The sequence below is a fragment of the Ascaphus truei genome, chromosome 3 (genome assembly GCF_040206685.1).
Source record: "Ascaphus truei isolate aAscTru1 chromosome 3, aAscTru1.hap1, whole genome shotgun sequence".
Taxonomy (NCBI): Eukaryota; Metazoa; Chordata; class Amphibia; order Anura; family Ascaphidae; genus Ascaphus; species Ascaphus truei.
The window spans coordinates 35,309,120-35,330,270 of record NC_134485.1 but is presented as its reverse complement, the minus strand read 5'-3'; the positions used below and the strand labels follow the sequence as shown (position 1 = coordinate 35,330,270).

General features: G+C 38.8%; 1 protein-coding gene across 9 annotated transcripts in view; it reads right to left on the bottom strand.

Moving 5' to 3' along the window:
• Positions 1–4,146: 4,146 nt before the first annotated feature.
• Positions 4,147–21,151, bottom strand: part of APP (amyloid beta precursor protein) — a 211,443-nt gene continuing 194,438 nt past the window's right edge. For 6 of the 9 annotated variants that reach the window (XM_075593936.1, XM_075593941.1, XM_075593934.1 and 3 more), the window contains 4 exons: positions 19,130–19,183; positions 9,697–9,797; positions 7,297–7,443; positions 4,147–4,780 (listed from right to left, as the gene is read on the bottom strand). In XM_075593936.1, coding sequence (XP_075450051.1) covers positions 4,679–4,780; positions 7,297–7,443; positions 9,697–9,797; positions 19,130–19,183 — 404 coding nt within the window. In that variant the 3' untranslated portion in view covers positions 4,147–4,678. The remainder of the gene's footprint in view (positions 4,781–7,296; positions 7,444–9,696; positions 9,798–19,129; positions 19,184–21,151) is intronic. The other 3 variants (XM_075593939.1, XM_075593943.1, XM_075593940.1) reach the window with 1 other exon arrangement.

Here is a 21,151-nt window from a genome sequence, read left to right as displayed (position 1 = left end):
CAATTCGTAAATTAATAAACTGCCTAAGCACAGGTATAATTTATCAGGGTATCTGTGATTGTGGGATGATCTATGAAGGGAAGACGAGGCGTCCCCTAAAACAAAGGGTTCTGGAACATATCGGCACTATAAGAAATAAGACAGATAAACCTCTGGCAAGACACGTACATTTTATTCATCAAGGTGATCTTGCCACAATAAAGTTTGTTGGGATCGATCAAATCCCTATGGGTCAGAGACATGGTGATTGGGATACAGCCCTATTGCAGAAGGAGGCCAAATGGATATATACACTGAGGACCTTGTCACCTAAGGGCCTCAATGAATGCTTCCTCTTTACTTCCTTTATCTAAGATAACAACTAGAACAACATCTTGCTGTTGTTATGCAGGCCCCCATATCCTTGGTACCCACCTATATACCCTTTTATATCCATGCTTTTCTCTACATGTTCTGTGCATATGCACACATTTCTCAGCATAGTCTGTTGCCGCATAGGCTATCAGGACGGCTAAACTCCTGCCATTTTAACTACCTCTAAAAATTAAATGTAATGTCATTACAGTGGACGATTGAATCCACGTAGGGCAGATTATGTATCTGCCTTAATTCTACATATATACCACAGCGGAATATAGTGATCATCAGATATTAAAATATATATCTATATTCACACATCTTGTGAGAGTGGGTGATAGTACCACTCTCCCCCCCCCCCCCCGGTCTCAAAATATGTGAATGACCCACTATAGCACTCTGGCTTTGAACTGTGTGAACATCGTTTATATGTATCCCAGTCAAGTGCAGCAGTGTAATAACTAGTTCATATACACTTCTGCACAGCTCAGTGCTCGTTTTTATGTATATGTTCTGTAGCCACCCGTTATTAAATTGATTCTTAATGGATGTTCTAGACACTTACTATAGGAACATCACAGGAGGCAGCTATGGGAGTGAGTTATCAACCAATAGAAACACTCCACAGCACATAAATATCGGATTGCATCTATGGGACCTCCCCTCTCCTTACAGCCTTGAGAAAGCGTTTCCTACGTGAAACGCGTGCATCGGTCTCACATACGTGCACGCGCAGGGTCAGTATTCACGTGGCAGCCTTCAGTCTCGCACTGCGAGCACCAGCCAGACCCAGCGTTCGTGCAGTTAACTTTGCATAGGAGCGAAGGTGTTTGTACTTGACAGTAGGTAAGGGCGTGTGAGCATAGGTTTGGGCGTAGTACACTGCACGGTTGAGTCCATTCATTAATGTGGACATAGGCAAGCCCATGACCACACCGTAGCAGTGTACTGCTGGTATTTATGATATTGCATACTGATAGGGACTTGCTAAGTAGTTAAGTATAGTACCTGTTGGTTGAGCCCATTCATGAATATGGGCATAGGCATACCCACACCACGTTATTGGTACTTTACGCTACCCATCCACTGTTACTACTGATTGCAGTAAGTACTGATGTGACTTATTCGTGCAGTGGCAGTCTCTGCAATCGACATCATTGTCACTCAACCAGCGCACCTATATAATAGGATTGGTACTTATTGGAGGCCTAATACTACAACGACCACATAAGCACATCTATAGCCCTATTCCTCTTCTCCGCCCTATCCCTGTCATTTAAATTTACACCCTAATTAGAGTAGCTGCATATCAGCCCCCTAGGGAACATTGATTTAACTCCACTCACCAGTCCCCATCATATAAACACTCAATATAGGATTAAATGTGTATGTCCAATCTTGGATTTCTTTTAAACCCTATTATTTTATATTGATGATTATTAAAAGATATTTTTAATTTCATTCACAAAACATTCAATTTGGGCACCGAGTGCTAATACTGGGTTCTTGTTCTCCTTACTTATTCAAATACACACAGAAGACAGTCTCTATATAGAATAGACAGTGAAATATCTGAAATAAAAAATAGATTCGAGAAAATTGAATATTAAGATGAAATACAGCTATTGGAGATAAAATTGAAGGAAAAACTAGATAAAATAGAAGAAGTTATAGAAATAGATATTTTTTTTGGAACTCATTTTAATGTTTTGTTAAGGTTGGAGGGGCTTTTGAAAAATCGAACCAATGTCACCAAAGTAATGCATGATAGAGAAAATAGTTGATATGATACCCGAATTGCATAAAGATACAGTTATCCTGGTTCAAAAGCCTTTCTGGATATAGTCTATTGAAACTTCCATAGTGCCAATGCACTGAGAGGGGATTTGTAGATAGATTGTTAGGGTTCAAAGGGCTGCTTCACTGAAGAGGACATTTAAAGGGTTAATTTGCATCCTCTGTGAAAATGCTGAGACAGGGATTTGCAAAGTGCAAAATGAAACACACTTTCTTGGTGTTTGGGGGAATATACTGGAGTTGGATAGTGAAGGTCCAGAACACTGACAGTACAGCAGATATACAGCCTTAAATAATGAATATAGGGCAGAGGGCAAGATGCCAACATTATGGGAGTTAAACTCACCTAGGTTTCCCGGGGGGTGGGGGGATTACGGTTACAGAGTAGGAAAGGCTGGTTATAATAATGCACAAAGAAAAGCGGTATTTATGGGAGGGGACATGCTGCTGCAGGGACATAGGAGTTTAATATTTACGCATAAACACGAACTTGTAGTAATATTTGAAATCTGGGGCGTTCTACCCCCTTGTATTTGCCTCTGTAATTAATCTGGGCCTTTAATATTACGTTGAAATTGTGTTAAGACAAAACGACAGTCATTATTTTTAGATGGCGAACAAAGAACGTAAACAGCATTGCATTAAACTCAACATACACATTCAATATAGTATATTGGTTTATGTTGTGCTTGTTTATTGACTCCCCCTGATCTAAAAACCCGTACGTCCTGGATTTAATGGAAGGAATTATATGAACTCCCTTTAGAAATCACTTTGTGCAGCTTTGGTACCGATCTGCCATCGGCGGAAAGAGAACACCACTTTTTACGCATGTACTGTACATTAGAGAAGGAAAGGGTTTGAGGGCATGTGTCACAGAGACCTGCACATGACACAGTGGTATAATTGCTGCGTAGGAGTGAGGTATGTATTTGAAGAAAAAGCTAAAAAAAAAAAAAAAAAATGTGTAAGGACTGTTTATCAGACGAAGTGTGGCCTGGAAGTATTTTCCCATCTCTGAGAGCACATGCAGTAATAGGATAAAAAAAAACTATGAAAGAGTCAAAAGGTAACAAAAGAAATGAAGCCTGAAATAGAGTACTGAACAGCGGGGGTTCTCAACTCCAGTCCTCAAGACCAGACACCCTCCCCCCATCCCCCCCGACAGGTCAGGTTTTAAGGATATTCCTGCTTTAGCACAGGTGGCCACCTGTACTGAAGCTGGAATATCCTTAAAACCTGACCTGTTGGGGGAGGGGGGCGGAATAGGGAGGGGGGTTGAGGACCCCTGAACTACTGTATGTAAGCAACGTGAACAGATGTGTTCCAGACGCATCTATGCATGGTCCGTGAAATTATGAAGTTGAGCATTGCTGGAAGACTTGGTGAAAGTAGAACACCACAACTGCTTTTTATAGCAACTACTGTGATCAAAACAGAGCCACACAGAGTCCAAGGTTTTTTTTTTTTTTAATTTTATTTATTTATTTATGTAACACAGTGTAGAAAGCTATTAGTTCATAAGCAATGATTCTGTACAATCATCCGGCAGAAAGTTTTAATTTTGTAAGGAATCTCTGCTCATTTTCAACCGGCAGGGCACTTTTCCCCTATAAAAGTGCTTAGAATGACTGGAGACACGCACAACCCCTTAAGTGCTGGACGGGGCCGCAATACATTGTGTCACAGCCACATCCTGCACTGACGGAGCTAATGCGCCAAACGGTAGATGGAAAAGAAAAATATCTATATATATATATTTTTTTATTTTTAACTTATAATGTAACTTTGCAATTCCTAAAGTGTGCACATAAAACAGGCACAAAGAAAGTAAAATGTATATCCCCATGATTTCCTACATCACTAACACAGCAGAACATTCTGTACAATAACACAATAGAGAAGAAGAAAGAAAAAAATCGCAATAGGTTAAAACGGAATACTTTAAAAAACAAAATGAATAAAAAAAATTAAAAAAAAAAAGAATAATCATTCTAGATTTACCTTTTTTAATGCATAGCGATGGTGAGAAAAAAAATAATGTACTCAGCTTAGAGAAGCAGCAAAACCTCACATACACAGAATGCATCTCCAATCTTTTCTTTAAAGCATATTTCAATCTGGACTTAATTTTGTCACAAATCACAAGAATAATATACAACTGGTTAAGGAACGACATGATAAATAATTAGGAGAGGGAAGGCTACTCATGCACTAGTTAAAGACGGCTAAACTCGTTACAGTACACAAACATTCATTGATAATGTTATGTAAAGACTGTAATGTTAAGAGAGAATACATTACTGATTTTTGTTGATTAATTCATGTTCAGGCATCTACTTGTGTTACAGCACAGCTGTCAAAAGGCGGGAATGAGTAAATAATAAAACAGATTGGTGTTTTTTTTATTTTTATTCTTTCAACGTGATCTTTTTTTCTTTTTCTTTCTATATTTATATATGTATATAGCTGAACACCGATAAGCAATCGTTTGCTGTCCGAGTCAAGAGGCTGCTGCGGTGTCCTAGTTCTGCATCTGTTCAAAGAACTTGTATGTTGGGTTTTCATAGCCATTCTGTTGCATCTTGGTAAGATGGCGTTCCTCAGGGGTCACTGCAGCATCAACCTGGGGAATTCAACATGAAAAACCATTCATCATCAAAGCCTTAAAAGTAACTCCAGAGACACCTAGTTTTATATGAGCAAAAAGGGTAACAAGTGCTCAATTAACACAAAGCCCTTATTTCTACTTGGGTACAGTATATTTCCTATTGGATTTATTTCCTGCTCTTGACTGCTGGCACATCTTAATAGTAACAACCCCCCTCCCCCCTACACACCGACTGTGCATCCATCAATTCTTACATTACATTTAAGCTATTATTGGCATAGCCATTTGAAGGACTATGCTACGTATCTTTGTCGTAGATTGTACATTCTGTGACATGCAGCCACATACTGCCCGGAGTAAATGTTGCACGACCTTAGAAAATGTGCAAAGAATTGAAAACATTGGGAGAAGGATTCTTTTTTTATTCCTGTTCTAATATTATGCAGATACTGTGGCCGCTAATAAACATGATATCTATAGAGAAGGTAAGACAATTACATGCAAATGGGAAAATGCAGATGAGAAGAAATATAACTATCTGGTTTCATCATAGGAAATTATCATCTTTTAGCCACCTTCACAGCCACACAGCACCAATCAACTGGGAAAGAATTTAACTCATATTATGTTGTTGTTTTTTTACCCGTCTCGATTAGCAATTATCCCCTACTAATGTAATCTGTTATTTTTCATGAATCGAACATACAATCTACATTTATCTGCTACACAAAAATCAAGTGTATTCATATTGTATTATTGACTTTGAAACCAAAAATATCCCCCTCATTAAAATTGGGTTCTCATACACTATGCTGAACAACATGCACATCGGGGAGAATCAGTGCATGTGCACTTTGAATGGGACACTAACACTGTATAATACTAATGTTATTAAAATAACCTTTATGCACCACCACTATATCATATGAGAACTATTACAATGTATACCCAGTTTGAGTCCCCTTTCTCAGGGCTAACGTAAATGTAGTAAATTGGACCCTATTAATGTTCTGTGGCAAATGGCTGTTTTAATTAGTCTCCAACGTATTATACAGTAATATACAGTACTCAAATTTGGGATCTTGGGACCTGAAAGACGCAAATACAGCTCACTGCTCAAAAGAGTAGAAAAGCTTGGAAAGTGTATGGTATTGCACCCCTGAAAACCTGTACATTGTGGGAGAAAAGATGTATGGCTGCAAATAAATGACATTTGGACACTAAAGAAGAACACATATTATGGAGTATGTAAATATCATTTTTATTGTCTTAACTTTTTCTCCCCTTAAAATGAAGCCAGATAACAGCTGTTAAGCTTTATTGCTGAACATGAACTCCTTCAATGTTCATAGAAACGGTCTTGCAGTGAATAACAAGCGAGCCAGGCCGAGCACAGAAATATGCTGCACGCACTAAAATACCGTTTATTAAATATTCTCAAAAATACTTTATTTGCAGCCATTTGTCACAAAAAAAAAAAAAAAATAGAGTTGAATTTGCTGGTGAGAGAAAAAGACTGGCATACAGTATGGGAGATGTGAACTATATGGCCTTATGATTTTACGGAGTTACAAATAGCGAGACAAGCTAATAAGAAATACAAGTGTCGCTACCACACAAATGGTTTCATATTTAAAGGAAACCACTGGCAGATTATGGGTAACAAGCAGCTACACAAGTTTAATGAGGACTGTTCTGCGACGAGGTGTCGCTGCCCTATTTTCTGATTTACAGAACAAGCAGTGTTTTAACTGAAGAGAGTTACTGTGGCCAGTGAGGATTTACTTTGCATTTACTTCAATAGTCTAAAGTGGGGAAAAAAAACCCCAGCTTTGTTTTTTCTTTAGAAGAGGAAGAAAAAGATGTCATTGCTCGTATTTACGCTCTTTAGGCTGACAATAGCTTAGTGCAGTGGCTTAAGGGCAAAAGTACACCGAGGAATTTGCAGAGCATTTTTTTTCCGTTTTGTTCAGAAATCCCCAGAGATTTCTGGTGCACCAGCTCGTCCGACGTGAAATTGTTCTTTAGCTCCTATCCACTTTTGATTTATTTATGGGCAATGTTTGACACAAGACCTTCTCCCTGCTAATATTTCGCTGGGAACCCATGGTAGGTATGTTTGAGTTTTACAGCAGCAGGCCACACTAATCAGCATGTTTATTTTTTGTATTTAAATCGATTTTTACTTCAGAAATATCTCCTCAACTAAGCATCTGGTTTTAAATGTATGAAAACAGCATTGGAAAAGGCAACACGATATGAGCATTTATAGGACGTACCTGCTAAATATACAAGGCACAGTTGGAGGGTATTTAATTGTCTACAGTTATCTTCTGACATGATTTCTGACACGGTTTTACCTGCCGCTCAACGTGCGCATGGGGAAAGAATACAGATTCCCTACTAATGGCTTCATTATACTAAATAAAACACTGTTTGTTGTGAGTGTGTTGATTTACAACACCACGAGCTACAAGCTGCTGCCATGTCCATTCATGCCTTTGCAGCCGTGTTAAGTAAACTGTGCTTACCTCGACCACACCATGATGAATGGATGTATACTGTTTCTTCTTCAGCATCACCAAGGTGATTACAATCACTGTTGCTATCACAACACCCCCAACCATTAGACCAATGATAGCGCCTTTGTTTGAGCCCACTTCTTCTGCAAAGAATACCTACAAAACAGAAGTACAAGGCTTGCTTTGCTTCCATAAACAATGCTTTTCAGTCAACCTCACGGAAATAGATTGTATTACATTAGAAAACACTGAATAACACAGCCTCGGGAAAAGCAGAATGGCTACCAAAGGTTACATTGCATCTATATTACTGGGAATACACACCGTCTGCTTCGGCCTCACATTACCTCCTAGTAGAGGATAATGATGCCATAAACATATGGTATACATATGAAATTGAACTTGAGAAAATAACATACAAATTATAGTTGCGATTCACACATGGAGTTCACTAATTGACACAATTTGCTGTCACTTTCTGCTCGGCTGAATCTCCTGTTAATTTTGACATATTCATTGTGACACAGCGGGTAGTCACTGAGCCAGCATCGTCAACCCCTGGGAAACATCAGGGCTTTAACGTCTTACTCCCGTCCTCGTTATTATTTCTTAAAAACATACTAGTATTTAACAAAATGTTGATACATGAAAATTCACAACTGCAGTTAGTACAAACGTGCTCATTTAAGCTATTACTGCAACTTTCACTCTGAACTCTACCTCAGAAAAATCATATGAAATTTTTTTTTTCTTCTACACTAATGCAAACAAAGACCCAGGAAATGGAAAGAGCATTTTAATGAACATACAAAGCTTAGCGATCATCAGAAATTTCAGCTGAACAACTTCACCTTTTTTAACTAAATCTGTCTTTCCGAAGTTTATAAACTGTACTAATAGACTACTAGTGTTTTTTCCCCCAATTTCATTGATATGAATATTTTTTTTCCTTATATACTGTAGCACCAGCAGTGCACGCAGCACTACACACAGAATTGTGCAGGCACAACGAATCCCTGGCCTGGAAAGCTTACAATCTAATTTTAGTGCCTCTGGCACAGGGACATAGACTATCAAAGAGCCAACACCGAGATGCCGACTGGGTTAATCTATTTCAAAGGCCACTGCCAGCTCGAAACATTACCGCTGAGCTAATCCTTCAGCCCTCACTCTATTACTAATTTGCCTATTAATGTTATTTTCATATTTGTGTGTGTACACACACACACACACACACACACACACACACACACACACACACACACACACACACGTGTGAAAAAGAAAGTACAGTACACCCTCTTTGAATGCTATGGTTTTACATATCAGGACATAATAACAATCATCTATATATGTATACACACGCATGTTGTAAAAAATAAAATAAAATTGTTCAAATATTTGACATGTTATTAACACAATACAAATAATGTCATGTCATTTTGGGACGTGTAAGGCATATGTTTTAAACCATGTCCTTTAAGTGTTAATTAGAGCAACTCTAAGATGGTGTCCCAAACATAGACCACTTTCTGCTTCCCTTGGACACTGATTTACACAAACCTGAAATATCCAGACCACCAATGCTAAAGTGCGTTAAAAATATAGAAATAAAAAACCCCTATACGAAGCACACTTTAAATGTAGCCAACAAAAAATGATTGCAATGTGTTTAGAAGTGGCTCCAGAGCCATTACAGGGGCAATCCAAGCAATATCCTGCATGTGTGTTATTTAAATAATTCAGTTCTGTAGTATTAGATAATACTTACTACCTATTTTATTTTAAAAATTCAGCTCTTAGTGCCATTATCTGTTTTAATATATGGTGCAGCCTTTCTATAGCAGGCTTTAGCCCACCTCCCCAGCTGTGCAAAATATTGCACACACTTTCCGGTTTGGGATAATTTGTTGCCAATATTCCCAGCAGTTTGAGCTGCAAACTGTAACAATAGATAATGATCCCTTAGTAATATAAGGATACATTGTAGCTGCTGAGTTACACTGACTGAAGGACTGATTTGAAACTGAAAGGCAGCCATTCACGGGAAAACTAATTGATTGGCAGCTTAGGTAATTTGTTTTCAGTAAAGGTGATTAAATGCTGAATATATTAAAACAAAAAAGATATTATTTTTACTTTTCTTAAGCTGCTTGGATTGCCTCTTTAAAGGTGAGGCGGTTTAATAGTTACAATGAATAAATGGCTATTTTGCATATTTATTTATTTATTTATTCAGGTTTTACAATGAAGGCACCTTTGATGCAGCAGAGATCAGCTTATTGACTTAATTTAATATTTGTTTCATACAGTACCATTGAAAGACCGATCTAAAAATCCCAGTACGGCTCCTTTGTAATCTCTATGAATTTGTGCAATCGATTTATTGATAAACACTCTATTGCTTACCAGTTTCTGATGGTGCACCTCATACCCAGCATCGTGTCTGTACTCAGTGTCCATCTTTACTTCTGAAATTTCTTCTGTTTTGATATTTGTCAGACCTGATCCTGTAGAGCACAGAACAAATACCTTCATTAAGCCATCGGAGTCACAACACACACAGCGGGGCACCAAACATCAGTCGCCAAACGTTACACACATTTTAACTAGATCCTACAACATATTATATAATATAAATGTACAGTTCCACGCCTCTTAACTTCTCCTTCCACCCCCCAGATGTTTCATGTACCAAATGAATACTTTAGGACGTGTGATTGTGAAGTCATCTGAATGTTTTCACTTAATATTTGTGCTTGAATGTAGCATTCTTCTTAAATGTAACACCATCAAACAAAGGCTCAATGAGTTTACACAAAAGCCAAATGGAACTGCCTTCTGATTTACATGCATTGTTTCCCATACAGCTGCTATTTCTCAGATGCAGTCGCAGCATACCAGCAGTAGGAGTGGTTAGAGGCACTTGACAGTCAATGATGTCTGAAATAAGCCGCCCGAGAATGGCTTCACCACACGACTATAACATTGATCTGCAAAGGACCACATCAATGATGTACCTGTTCACATTTTATTATGCAGTACTGAGGGGGTTCTCAGCTCCAACTGAGCCACTGATTGAGCCACCTGTGCTGAAGTAGGGATATCCTGAAAACCTGACTAGTTTGGGGGGAGGGGGGGGGGTCTTGAGAACTGGAGTTGAGAACCCCTTCTGTATTGCATCATTTCTAATTGAAGCGATTATGTGTTACCGCACACTATTTTTAATTGTACGTGTATGTGTCTTAATTTGTGTCGGGCCATCCGTGTACATAGCTCTTCACAGCAGTAATAAACGCAACAACATAGATAAATGGAACCTTTAACATTCAGATTCACTAGCACACCTCATACAATCTAATACAAGATATAATTTAACCAAAGCAATGATACCATTCATTCGGCCACACGCAAGGATTTTACACAAACCCTTCAAACGAGCAGTGCCACCCGTCATCACACCTACCTTCATTTTGTTATGCTATTATATTTATTATAATAATGTTTATTCAGAAATTATATATTATATATATTATATATATATATATATATATATATATATACACACATACACACTAAAAGATTGACTTTGCCAAACTAAATCCCACATTTATAAAACTTAAAGCCCCCAAAAGTGTAAGTTCAACAGTTGCTGTGATAAATGATTTTTCTGAGGTTCCTCTATATTTACACTAAAGGTGAACAAAGGCCATATTTCCAGGAATATGCTACACACCCCTTAAATTAATCATCCTTGGCCAAGAAAAAAAAAAATGAAAAGGCTTATTAGGATAATTAGACATGTAATAAAGGATTGGAAGTAATTGGGCTCTCAGGTCATCTTAATCTCATTTCTAGTAAGAGGCCCGGATTCTGTAAAGATGACTGAAGCATTTGCAAAGTCAACGTGCTGAAGAATCCTATATAATGGAGGTCAGCTAAAGGCAAGAGTTCATACAAACAAAGTGCTTATTCTTTTAAACACCACAGGGTTATGCTGAACAAGGAAAGCCTCTTCTTCCTAGCGTTAAGTGCATAAGTTGTCAAAACAATTCTGTTATTGCGCTTATCCATTTATAAAGGGAAATGAACCATGAATTTGGCAGCCTCCGCAGCACTGGAATGGCTTGTGTTGGAATACTGTGGTGTGTTTGTCATGTTCACTGGAACGTATAGCATTGTACTGTTCATCCTCTCCTAGTAGGTTTGGACTGTCAACAGACAGTCCAGAGAGCATAGTAACATGCTGGATTTCCAGATGAAAAGAAAGTATTATCCCCATTGCAAATACCGATTAGTCTTTCTTTATTTTGTCATTCGGAGTGAACCACACTCACTGGCATTTATTTTAATTAATATATATTAATATATATATTAATATATATATATATATGTATATGTATATATATATAGGTAACAGAGCAGATGGCACACAAATACAGATGAAGACAGGTGCTTAGTCCCATATGAATGAATATAATCAAAGGCTCCTTACCAGGCAGACCAGAGAATCCAGGGAATCCAAAGCAGGCACAGCAAGGAAGAGACAGCACACTTGTTAGCAAAAAGAATTGTATTAGTGAAGCAGGCACAAAACACCAACGTTTCGGTCCTAAAAACAGGACCTTTATCAAGGGAGTGCACTCCCTTGATAAAGGTCCTGTTTTTAGGACCGAAACGTTGGTGTTTTGTGCCTGCTTCACTAATACAATTCTTTTTGCTAACAAGTGTGCTGTCTCTTCCTTGCTGTGCCTGCTTTGGATTCCCTGGATTCTCTGGTCTGCCTGGTAAGGAGCCTTTGATTATATATATATATATATATATATATATATATATATACACATAGATAGATAGATATACATACACATAAATACAGGCAGTCCTCGTTTTACAACGAATGGCTTATCCAACGCTATGCAATGCATACCTATGTTCATTTTTACAACGCCAAAACGGCTTATCCAACGCTCTTACAACGCTTTGCAAAGTTGTTTATGTGTATAATATATATACCCAGTTTCTTGGCTCCATTTCCTCTCTGAATGAGAAGAGTGAGCTGCTAGTTCTTGGGGATTTCAACTTCAATTGGCTTGACCCTAAAAACCACAAAATCCAGATACAACTCAAGTCACTTAACCTATCGCAACTCATTTCCCAACCCACACGAATAAACCTGAAGTCGCATAACCATTCCTTGCTAGACTGGATTCTCTCCTCAAACCCCAGCAGAATCCAATCCTCTGGCATCCTTCCTGACATTTTCAGTGACCATGCAATAGTGTACTGTGTAAGGAAAATTAAACCGCCCCATTCAAGCCCCAAAGTTCTCCTCACTAGAACATTTAAAAACTTTAACCCACAACAGTTTCTGGATGACCTTACCAACTGCCCATGGCACAGAATCGATTTAATTCCCGACCCTGATTCTGCGCTCGACTATTTCCAATCCGAGTTCTTAAAACTCTGCGATACCCATGCTCCACTACGCAAAATAAGGGTACGGGGGGCCCACCTTCCATGGGTTACACCTGACCTTATAGCACTCTACCAGTTCAGGGATGCCTTGTGGAAAAGCTACAAAGTAACTGGCACTACCAAGGATCTCAATCACTACAGATGCCTGCGGAACGTGTGCACAAGGCAAACAAGGCATGCAAAAACACAATATTACTCTGACAATCTCCTCCAGAATACATCAAACCCAGCTAATTTCTGGAAGGTTATCAACAATATATTCCAGCCTCCTAACCATCAACAACCAAGTAATATCACTAAGGGGGATATTACTCTGACAAACCCCACTGACATTGCAAATGCATTCAATGATTACTTTGTGGGGTGTGCCACTAACCTATTAGCGAAACGCAGCACAAACCCCAAACCTGAATCTCATCCTGGGAGTACCCCTATAGTCCCACCCCCTCCCAACACTGCCCACAATTTTCAATTTAGCCCAGTATCTGAAGAGGAGATTACACAAGCGCTCCTCAAACTAAAACTAAGCAGCCAATGTGGACCCGACTTACTACAATCTAGGTTCCTACGCCTTGGTGCCCCAGCCATTGCCAAACCAATTGCGTCCATAGTCAACTCTATCCTGTCTGCAGGCCATATCCCTAAGACCTGGAAAACTGCCAGAGTTGTCCCAATCTTCAAAAGTGGGGACAAAAACACTGTCTCAAACTACAGGCCAATCTCACTTCTCCCAATTCTATCCAAAGTTATGGAAAAATGTGTCCACTCCCAATTAAGCGAGTTCTACACCAAGACAAATTTCCCTAGCCAATTCCAGTCTGGGTTTCGTCCCAAACACTCCACCGTAACTACCCTGCTAAAAGTTTGCAATGAAATCCAGTGTGGAATGGAACGGGGACAACTCACTGGTGCAGTATTCCTAGATTTTGCAAAGGCTTTTGACACAGTTGATCATGCTATCCTGCTTAACAAACTCCAGAGCTCTGGAATAGGGAAACATGCTTTAAACTGGTTTCAGTCCTACCTATCAGGAAGATCCCAACATGTGTCCATCTCAGGCTCTAACTCCAACCCCCTGGATATCACCTGTGGTGTCCCGCAAGGCTCTGTTCTGGGGCCCCTACTCTTCTCAGTGTTCATTAATGATCTTCCCACAGCTTGTAAGGAAGCCTCAATACACATGTATGCAGATGACACAATCCTGTATGCACACAGCCATAGCCTCTCTGACCTTCAACACATACTTCAGTCTGACTTTTTGAGACTCGAAAACTGGATTTCCCAAAACAAACTGTTTTTAAACACTGACAAGACTGTAACAATGGTATTTGGGACCAAGACTAAATTTGTAAAGCTTCCAGTGACTGAGCTCCTGATTAGAACCAACGCTAAAACCACCCTAACACCTGTCACTAGTTTTAAATACCTGGGCTTATGGTTTGACGCCCACTTAACATTCGGGATGCACATTGATACCCTGACAACCAAGACCTATGCCAAACTAGGGGTACTTTACAGGAACAAATCCTCCCTAAGTCTCCTGGTCAGAAAGCGTATCGCACAGCAGATGCTAATGCCAATTATTGACTATGGAGACATAGTATATGGCTCGGCTCCTCAAACCCACCTTAGCAAACTTGACACCCTCTACAATTCAATTTGTCGTTTTGTTCTCCAATGCAACTACAACACACATCACTGCGAAATGCTCAAAGAACTAGATTGGTCATCACTAGAGTCTAGGCGCAAAGTTCACCTTTCCTGTCTCACCCTCAAATACTTTCTGGGCAAGCTACCCAGCTACCTGAACAAGCTCCTCACCCCTACCACATGCAGTACCTATCACCTGAGATCAGACTCCAAAAGACTATTCATGGTCCCAAGACTCAACAAAGTATCCGGACGTTCCTCCTTCTCCTTCCGTGCACCCCAAAACTGGAACAACCTACCAGAGACTCTCATATCCACCACCAGCTTAAGTTCTTTCAAATCTAAGGCTGTCTCACACTTTAATCTGGTCTGTAACTGTTTCATAAGCTCATAATATATATTTTCTTTAACTGTGCATGCAATGTCTTGTATATAAATGTATACCTTGTTCATTTATGTAACTGTATTTGTAACCATGTATTATTTGTTTTACTCTGTGCCCAGGACATACTTGAAAACGAGAGGTAACTCTCAATGTATTACTTCCTGGTAAAATATTTTATAAATAAATAAATAAATAAATAAATATAATATAATATATTTTTATATTATATATTATGTTATATTATAAATATATAATACAGTATATGCACTATATAATTTATGTGTGTGCTGCATATCTTATTGTCTGCGTAAAATATTTTGTGTATTTTAGCATTAAAAATGCCTTCAGGAACCTTTCATTTAAACAGTGTTCCTATGGGAAAACGTGTTTCGCTTTACAACGTTTCGCTATCCAACGCCATTTTGAGTAACGCATTGTGTCGGAAAACCGATGACTGCCTGTATATATATATATATATATATATATATATATATATATATATACATACATATATACAGAGTGGGTTTACTGGCTTTGCATCTCATCCCAGCCTCTGTCTAAAAGCTGTGTTTAAAACAGTATGCATTGGCTTGAGGATTTGCTTGTGTAATACGAGCTTGAGACAAAAGGTGGCACTGTGTGCTCATTTGCATGTCATTTCCCAGAATCCCTTGCTGCAGTGGAAACGCTGTGTGCTGGGCGATAATGGGGAGAGACAGGGTTGCAGACCTGTCTAAGACATGCAAACGAGCATACAGTAATATTTACAGTTGCTTTATGCTTTACTGTGGAGGGTTTTTGTCACTTTTTTACCCACCATAACCTTAATAATTATGGTATATATATATATATATATATATATATATAATCAAATGGAAATATTACTGTATGCTCATTTGCATGTCTTAGACAGGTCTGCAACCCCGCCTTTCACCATTATCACCCAGCACACAGCACTTCCACTGCAGCAAGGGATTCTGGAAAATGACATGCAAACGAGCACACAGTGCCACCTTTTGCTTCAAAACCATTAACATGGTTCCCTATAGGCTTAAGCTTGCTGCATGGTCACAGCTTTGAGCAGAGCCAGGGTTAAAATGCATAGCCAGTATACCCACCCACAGACAGCTGTTTTGACCTTAATTGGTCTCATCAGTGTGGGGTTGGTTATACTGGCTATGCAAAAATGAAGCAGGTACCCACCATAACTTAACTAAGTATGGTAAAACCTATCCTGCTTCGATTGTTTTAATGCACAAATAAAACTTGCACCGCACTATTCTAGCTGAACGCAGTTCAAAGGTTTAGCAGCTATATTGGTTCGGGAGAAGTGTGGATTAGTTGTATGTTGCTATAGCTTCTAGGGTCCAAATTCACACAGGCCTCATTTCTATCACCCAGTTCTAGTATTTCTGGCAGAAGAAAAATACAAATACAGGAGAAATCGGAAGCCCTAAATAACCATGCAAAATTTGTACCATTCTTCTTTATATAGAGTCAGGGAAAAGGCAGCAATAACAGAAATAAGTTAATCGCTACACTATTCTGAAAACATTACATTTGGAGTATTTTCCATTTATGGGTGGGAATCTGTCAGTTTGTGTGCTAGCTGGCAGATTCACTTAAAATGTTGCAACTAAAAAGAAGTAGACAATTTGAGTCATGAAATGTAGTTCCTTTCCTGAAATATCAAGGTAACTTATCTCCACATCAGGGGTTCTGAAAATGCCTGGGAAGAAGTCAAGTCATCAATTCTGTCAGTCAGCTTCGACATTCTCCTAGGGTTTTTCTTGCCAATGTGTCACACACACACACACACACACACACACACACACACACACACACACACACACACACACACACACACACACACACACACACACACACACACACACACACACACACACACACACACTATGACCTTACGTATACAATAAATCACCTTGTGACTTGTAGATAAAGCTGTACATATAAATGTTATAGAACAATCCGATAAATAAATCATATACATTACTACATAAAAATGTTTTTTGAGTTATCCCCAAACGGTCTTTTACAAATAGAATGGAAGAGGCCAATATTTTGGAGTGTTCTAAAATTAGCTTAAATCTCCAGATATCTTAAAGCGGCAATCGGAGCACTTTTCTTTACATTTTTTTTTTTACACCCAATTGGGTCTCCGGAACCTCATTATTTCAGCTCAGGGAACCCCCTGCTTCCAGAGATTCTTACCTCTGTAGGAAGTGCCAGTAGCCGCTCTGCTCAGCTAGCAGTGATCACGTAATGGCTGCTCTTCAAAGCTACCATGCCCTGGTGGCCAATAGGAAGCCGTGGCATCATCAGGTTCGGCTTCCTATTGGTCCACGTGAGCTTTAAACTTTAAAGCCCAGCTAGCTCAGCCGGAGCCTCTACTGGAAACCCCTAGGTAAATACTGTACCTCTGGAAGCAGGGGGTCCCCGGAGCTGAACTTAATGGGGTTCAGCTCTGGAGACCCCCTGCTTCAATCCTGTGTAAAGATTTTGACAGAATATAAAAAAAAAAAAGGCCTGGATTGCTCTTTTAAGGATTGTTGCAAGGAATACTTTTTGTAAGTCCGTTCTAAAAGATAAGTCAGTCAGAATTAGTTTATTGTTACTATAGTGGTTAAATAGTGAAAGTGAACTAATGACAATGATATGTTTATTGGGTTAAATATTGTTGATTGTCACCTCAAAAAAATAAATATATATGTATATATTTACACGCGCACACACACACACACACACACACACACACACACACACACACACACACACACACACACACACACACACACACACACACACACACACACACACACGGAAAATGTCATTTAAGAAAATGTATGTAACCCATCTCCTTTGGTCTGATTATTAAGGGGTTAATTTATATGGATAATAAGAAATATACAATTTTTGAGGCCCATTTCAAACCCCTTAGGTAGGCGATATCACTGGCAGGGAGAAGTTAACTCTGTGGTATAAAAGCCCAATCCAGTCCCTCCTGGAAATTTCCAGTTTAGTGCTCAGTTAAAGTTCATGTTCCTGATTATGTCGAAGTAGTTTTTCTTTTCCTGAGCTCGGGTTTAGTGTAAAATGAGTGAAAGTAATCTAGGAGTATAGATACCATCTGAAGTCAGGAGAGTCCAAGTGCCTGCCTGGTAAAGATAACAAGGAGCTTTGACTATCTGTCAGCCAAGGTAACTGACGAAGAGTGTCTACAACCAGCTACAGATTAATATACTTAGAGCAACCAGTCACATTGGCATAGTTATGGATCCTACCTTGAAGTGAACCACTGAGTTATCACTTGTGTCTATATTAAGACAAACAACCCACACCAAGGGATTATTGATAGTGTTTACTACATGCAACCCAGAGAGGGATTATAGATTGTGATGGACAAAAACCCACCCTGGGATTATCTAATATTAAGGAACTATTAACAGCTCCAATATCCGAGATATGACTCCAAAAGACTGTTCATGGTCCCAAGGTTCAGCAAAGTATCCGGCCGTGTATAATGTATACCCTGTTCACTTAATGTAACTATGTATTTGTAACCATGTATTATTGGTCATCTTAACTGTGTGCCCAAGACATACTTGAAAACCAGAGGTAACTCTCAATGTATTACTTCCTGGTAAAATATTTTATAAATAAATAAATAGGGATGTTAAAGTAGCTTAAGGTAGAGCCATTTTCTTGGGATTGTCTGAATACATCTGGTTCTTCAAATAAACCTCATGTATGAGTGAGGCAACAACCAACATCAATATTTGTAACATGTCAAGTATTTTATTTTTGCTCTGGATGGCTAAATAAATGTATTGTCTTGTGACCCGTGACCGAAACCAAAGCTTAAGAAAAGAAAGGATGAATTATATGAAGAGTGAAGCTAAATGTAGCTTTTCCTGCGTGTATATCCCTGCAGCCAGATAGTGGTTACATGTACAGTATAAGGTTCTCATAGAAGCACAATCTTAAATATAAATAATATCAGCACTCCAATACAAGTTAATCTTCCGTAGGAACCAAAATGTCAGATTTTAATGGACAACTGATAAATTCTATATTCTAACTTGTATTCAAGTGCTCATATTATTTATTTTTCAATTTGGACCATGCCCAAGACTGGTACTAATAATGGACACCCACAGCCCCTGTAGGTGTTTACTTATCCGTAAGGAGTGTCTTCTCCATCTTCTCTATTTTCTCATATGAGCACATTCTTACCAAAAACAATAGATTGCATGCATGTTAAAACCATGCAAAGTACTATAGGTTAGGTCAAAAGCAAAGCGAGTTATATACCTGGTCGTGTAGTGAGTCCTCTATCGGCAGCAGGACGGGCATCAACTGGTTCAACTGGGCACGTGCAGCAAAACAAAAACACGCAAATAAACAAAAATAACAATACGTCATTTGCATAACGGACAGGGACGGAGGAAAATAATGTGGCGGCAGGAAAAGGTACCAATTAGGTTACGTTTTCAAACAAAAAGGAAAAAGGTGTCATGGATAAGTTGAGAACTCATGTAGTGTGTCTATCATTGCATGTTCTGCATGTGCATTGTGTACCGGAACACGGCCTGAGTCACCTGCATGACATTGTGTTTGCCAATGTCAGGCTGGGACTGGTGATCAAACAGCTATGGGTCAAATTGGCATTTTAAATGCAATAGTAAGTCACTAAGCACCAGGTGGGGTATTGATTGAACACATCCTAGAGCAGCGACACTGCAACAAGCTGCAGATCATATCATTTCTGATCATTTTGGAGCTGGGATTTTTTTCAGCACTAGTTTGTTAAACACCACACAAAAGTGCTAAGAAGCTGGTGATATTGCAAGGCACAAGATAATGGAATAATGTGACTAATTGTAATTAAAGATGTTTCACAAATGCTCAGTTGGGTGCTTTTAGACTGTTTAATTACATGAAACGACAACCTTTAAACCCTCCTGTCTACTCTAACAGTTGGGCAGGACTAATATGCATTGGAAATTCTAGACATTATTGTTGTACTGTAGACAATGTAATATGTATTTTCTTTACAAACACAGTTTTGTCAGAGTTTCCCATTATATAAGTGACGGAATATATTTAAATTAAAAGTTCATATGCATATTTTAGTCTGTTATTAAATAGTGACATACAGACCATGAGATCGAGAAGAACATGGATATTTTATATATGCATACATATTAATATTCATTAAAGATGACATGACACATGCAATTCTTAACAGTTTAGAGCTTATACTGTAATTAGTACTTTGTTTTGTAACTGCCATGGTGGGTAGCATAACTCTACCAATACATCTCTAGTAGAAAAGCTCGCGAGAATTAAACTTGAAATATAAGTTATTATGCATATCAGCAAATCTAATGAATATATAGTTGAAAAGGCAATTCATGTCACTGTTGACAACACCACTACCTGCTGTACAAAGTTATTTTGGCCGTACACAAGTGACTAGAGATAAGCGAACTTTTCGCCGAAGTTTGAGAACCAGGCTCATTGTGCTCTTTTGTGCCATAAACAATCGCACAATTTTAATGTTCGCAAGCTATTCGCCAAGTAAAAGGCTTTTCCACTCAGAACCCTGAAATAGGACTTTTGAAGAACAGGAAAGAGGAGAAAAAGAAGAGAGGGGGAATGAGAGGGAGAGACTTATTCAGTAGAGTACCCATCGACTTCTATACCCCCCAAAACACTAATCTATACAACATGTGGAGAGGTACCTGTAAACATACCGGATACCTGGGAAATAAGCCAATTTACTGTATATATGCAAATAGACAACTATAAAACATACAAGGTGGCCTATTTTCTAGGTATCGCTCCACATGTTGTATAGATGGGTGTTTGGCAGTTATAGAAGTCTCTTTCTCTCTCTGTTAAATATACATTTGGTGGCAAAACTAATCAATTTCACTAGAACTTACACAAGTTTGAAACGTTTCTAAAAGTTCTATTACTTTTTTTGCCCCAAATGTTAAGAGCAAACTTCTGCCAAATTTTCAAACTTTTTGACAAGCCTGAATGAAAGAGCGGCAAAGCCAATCTTGCCAAGTTGTCCATCTCTCCAAGTAAGCTGTGACTTCCCTGGGAGAGTGAAACGCACGTTGATGAACCTACAGAATGTATCATGAGAGGTCTCTGCTAGCATCGCAACCACAGGATAAAAATACATGCTAAATTGCTCGTGACATGAATCATTGTTCATGATTTCCTTTAGTATAAGCATTCAAATTTGTAGGTCTCTGCACCGCTTGCATTCCATGTCAATACTCGGAGTTCTATTATTTCTTTTGTTGTAGACATTGTCAT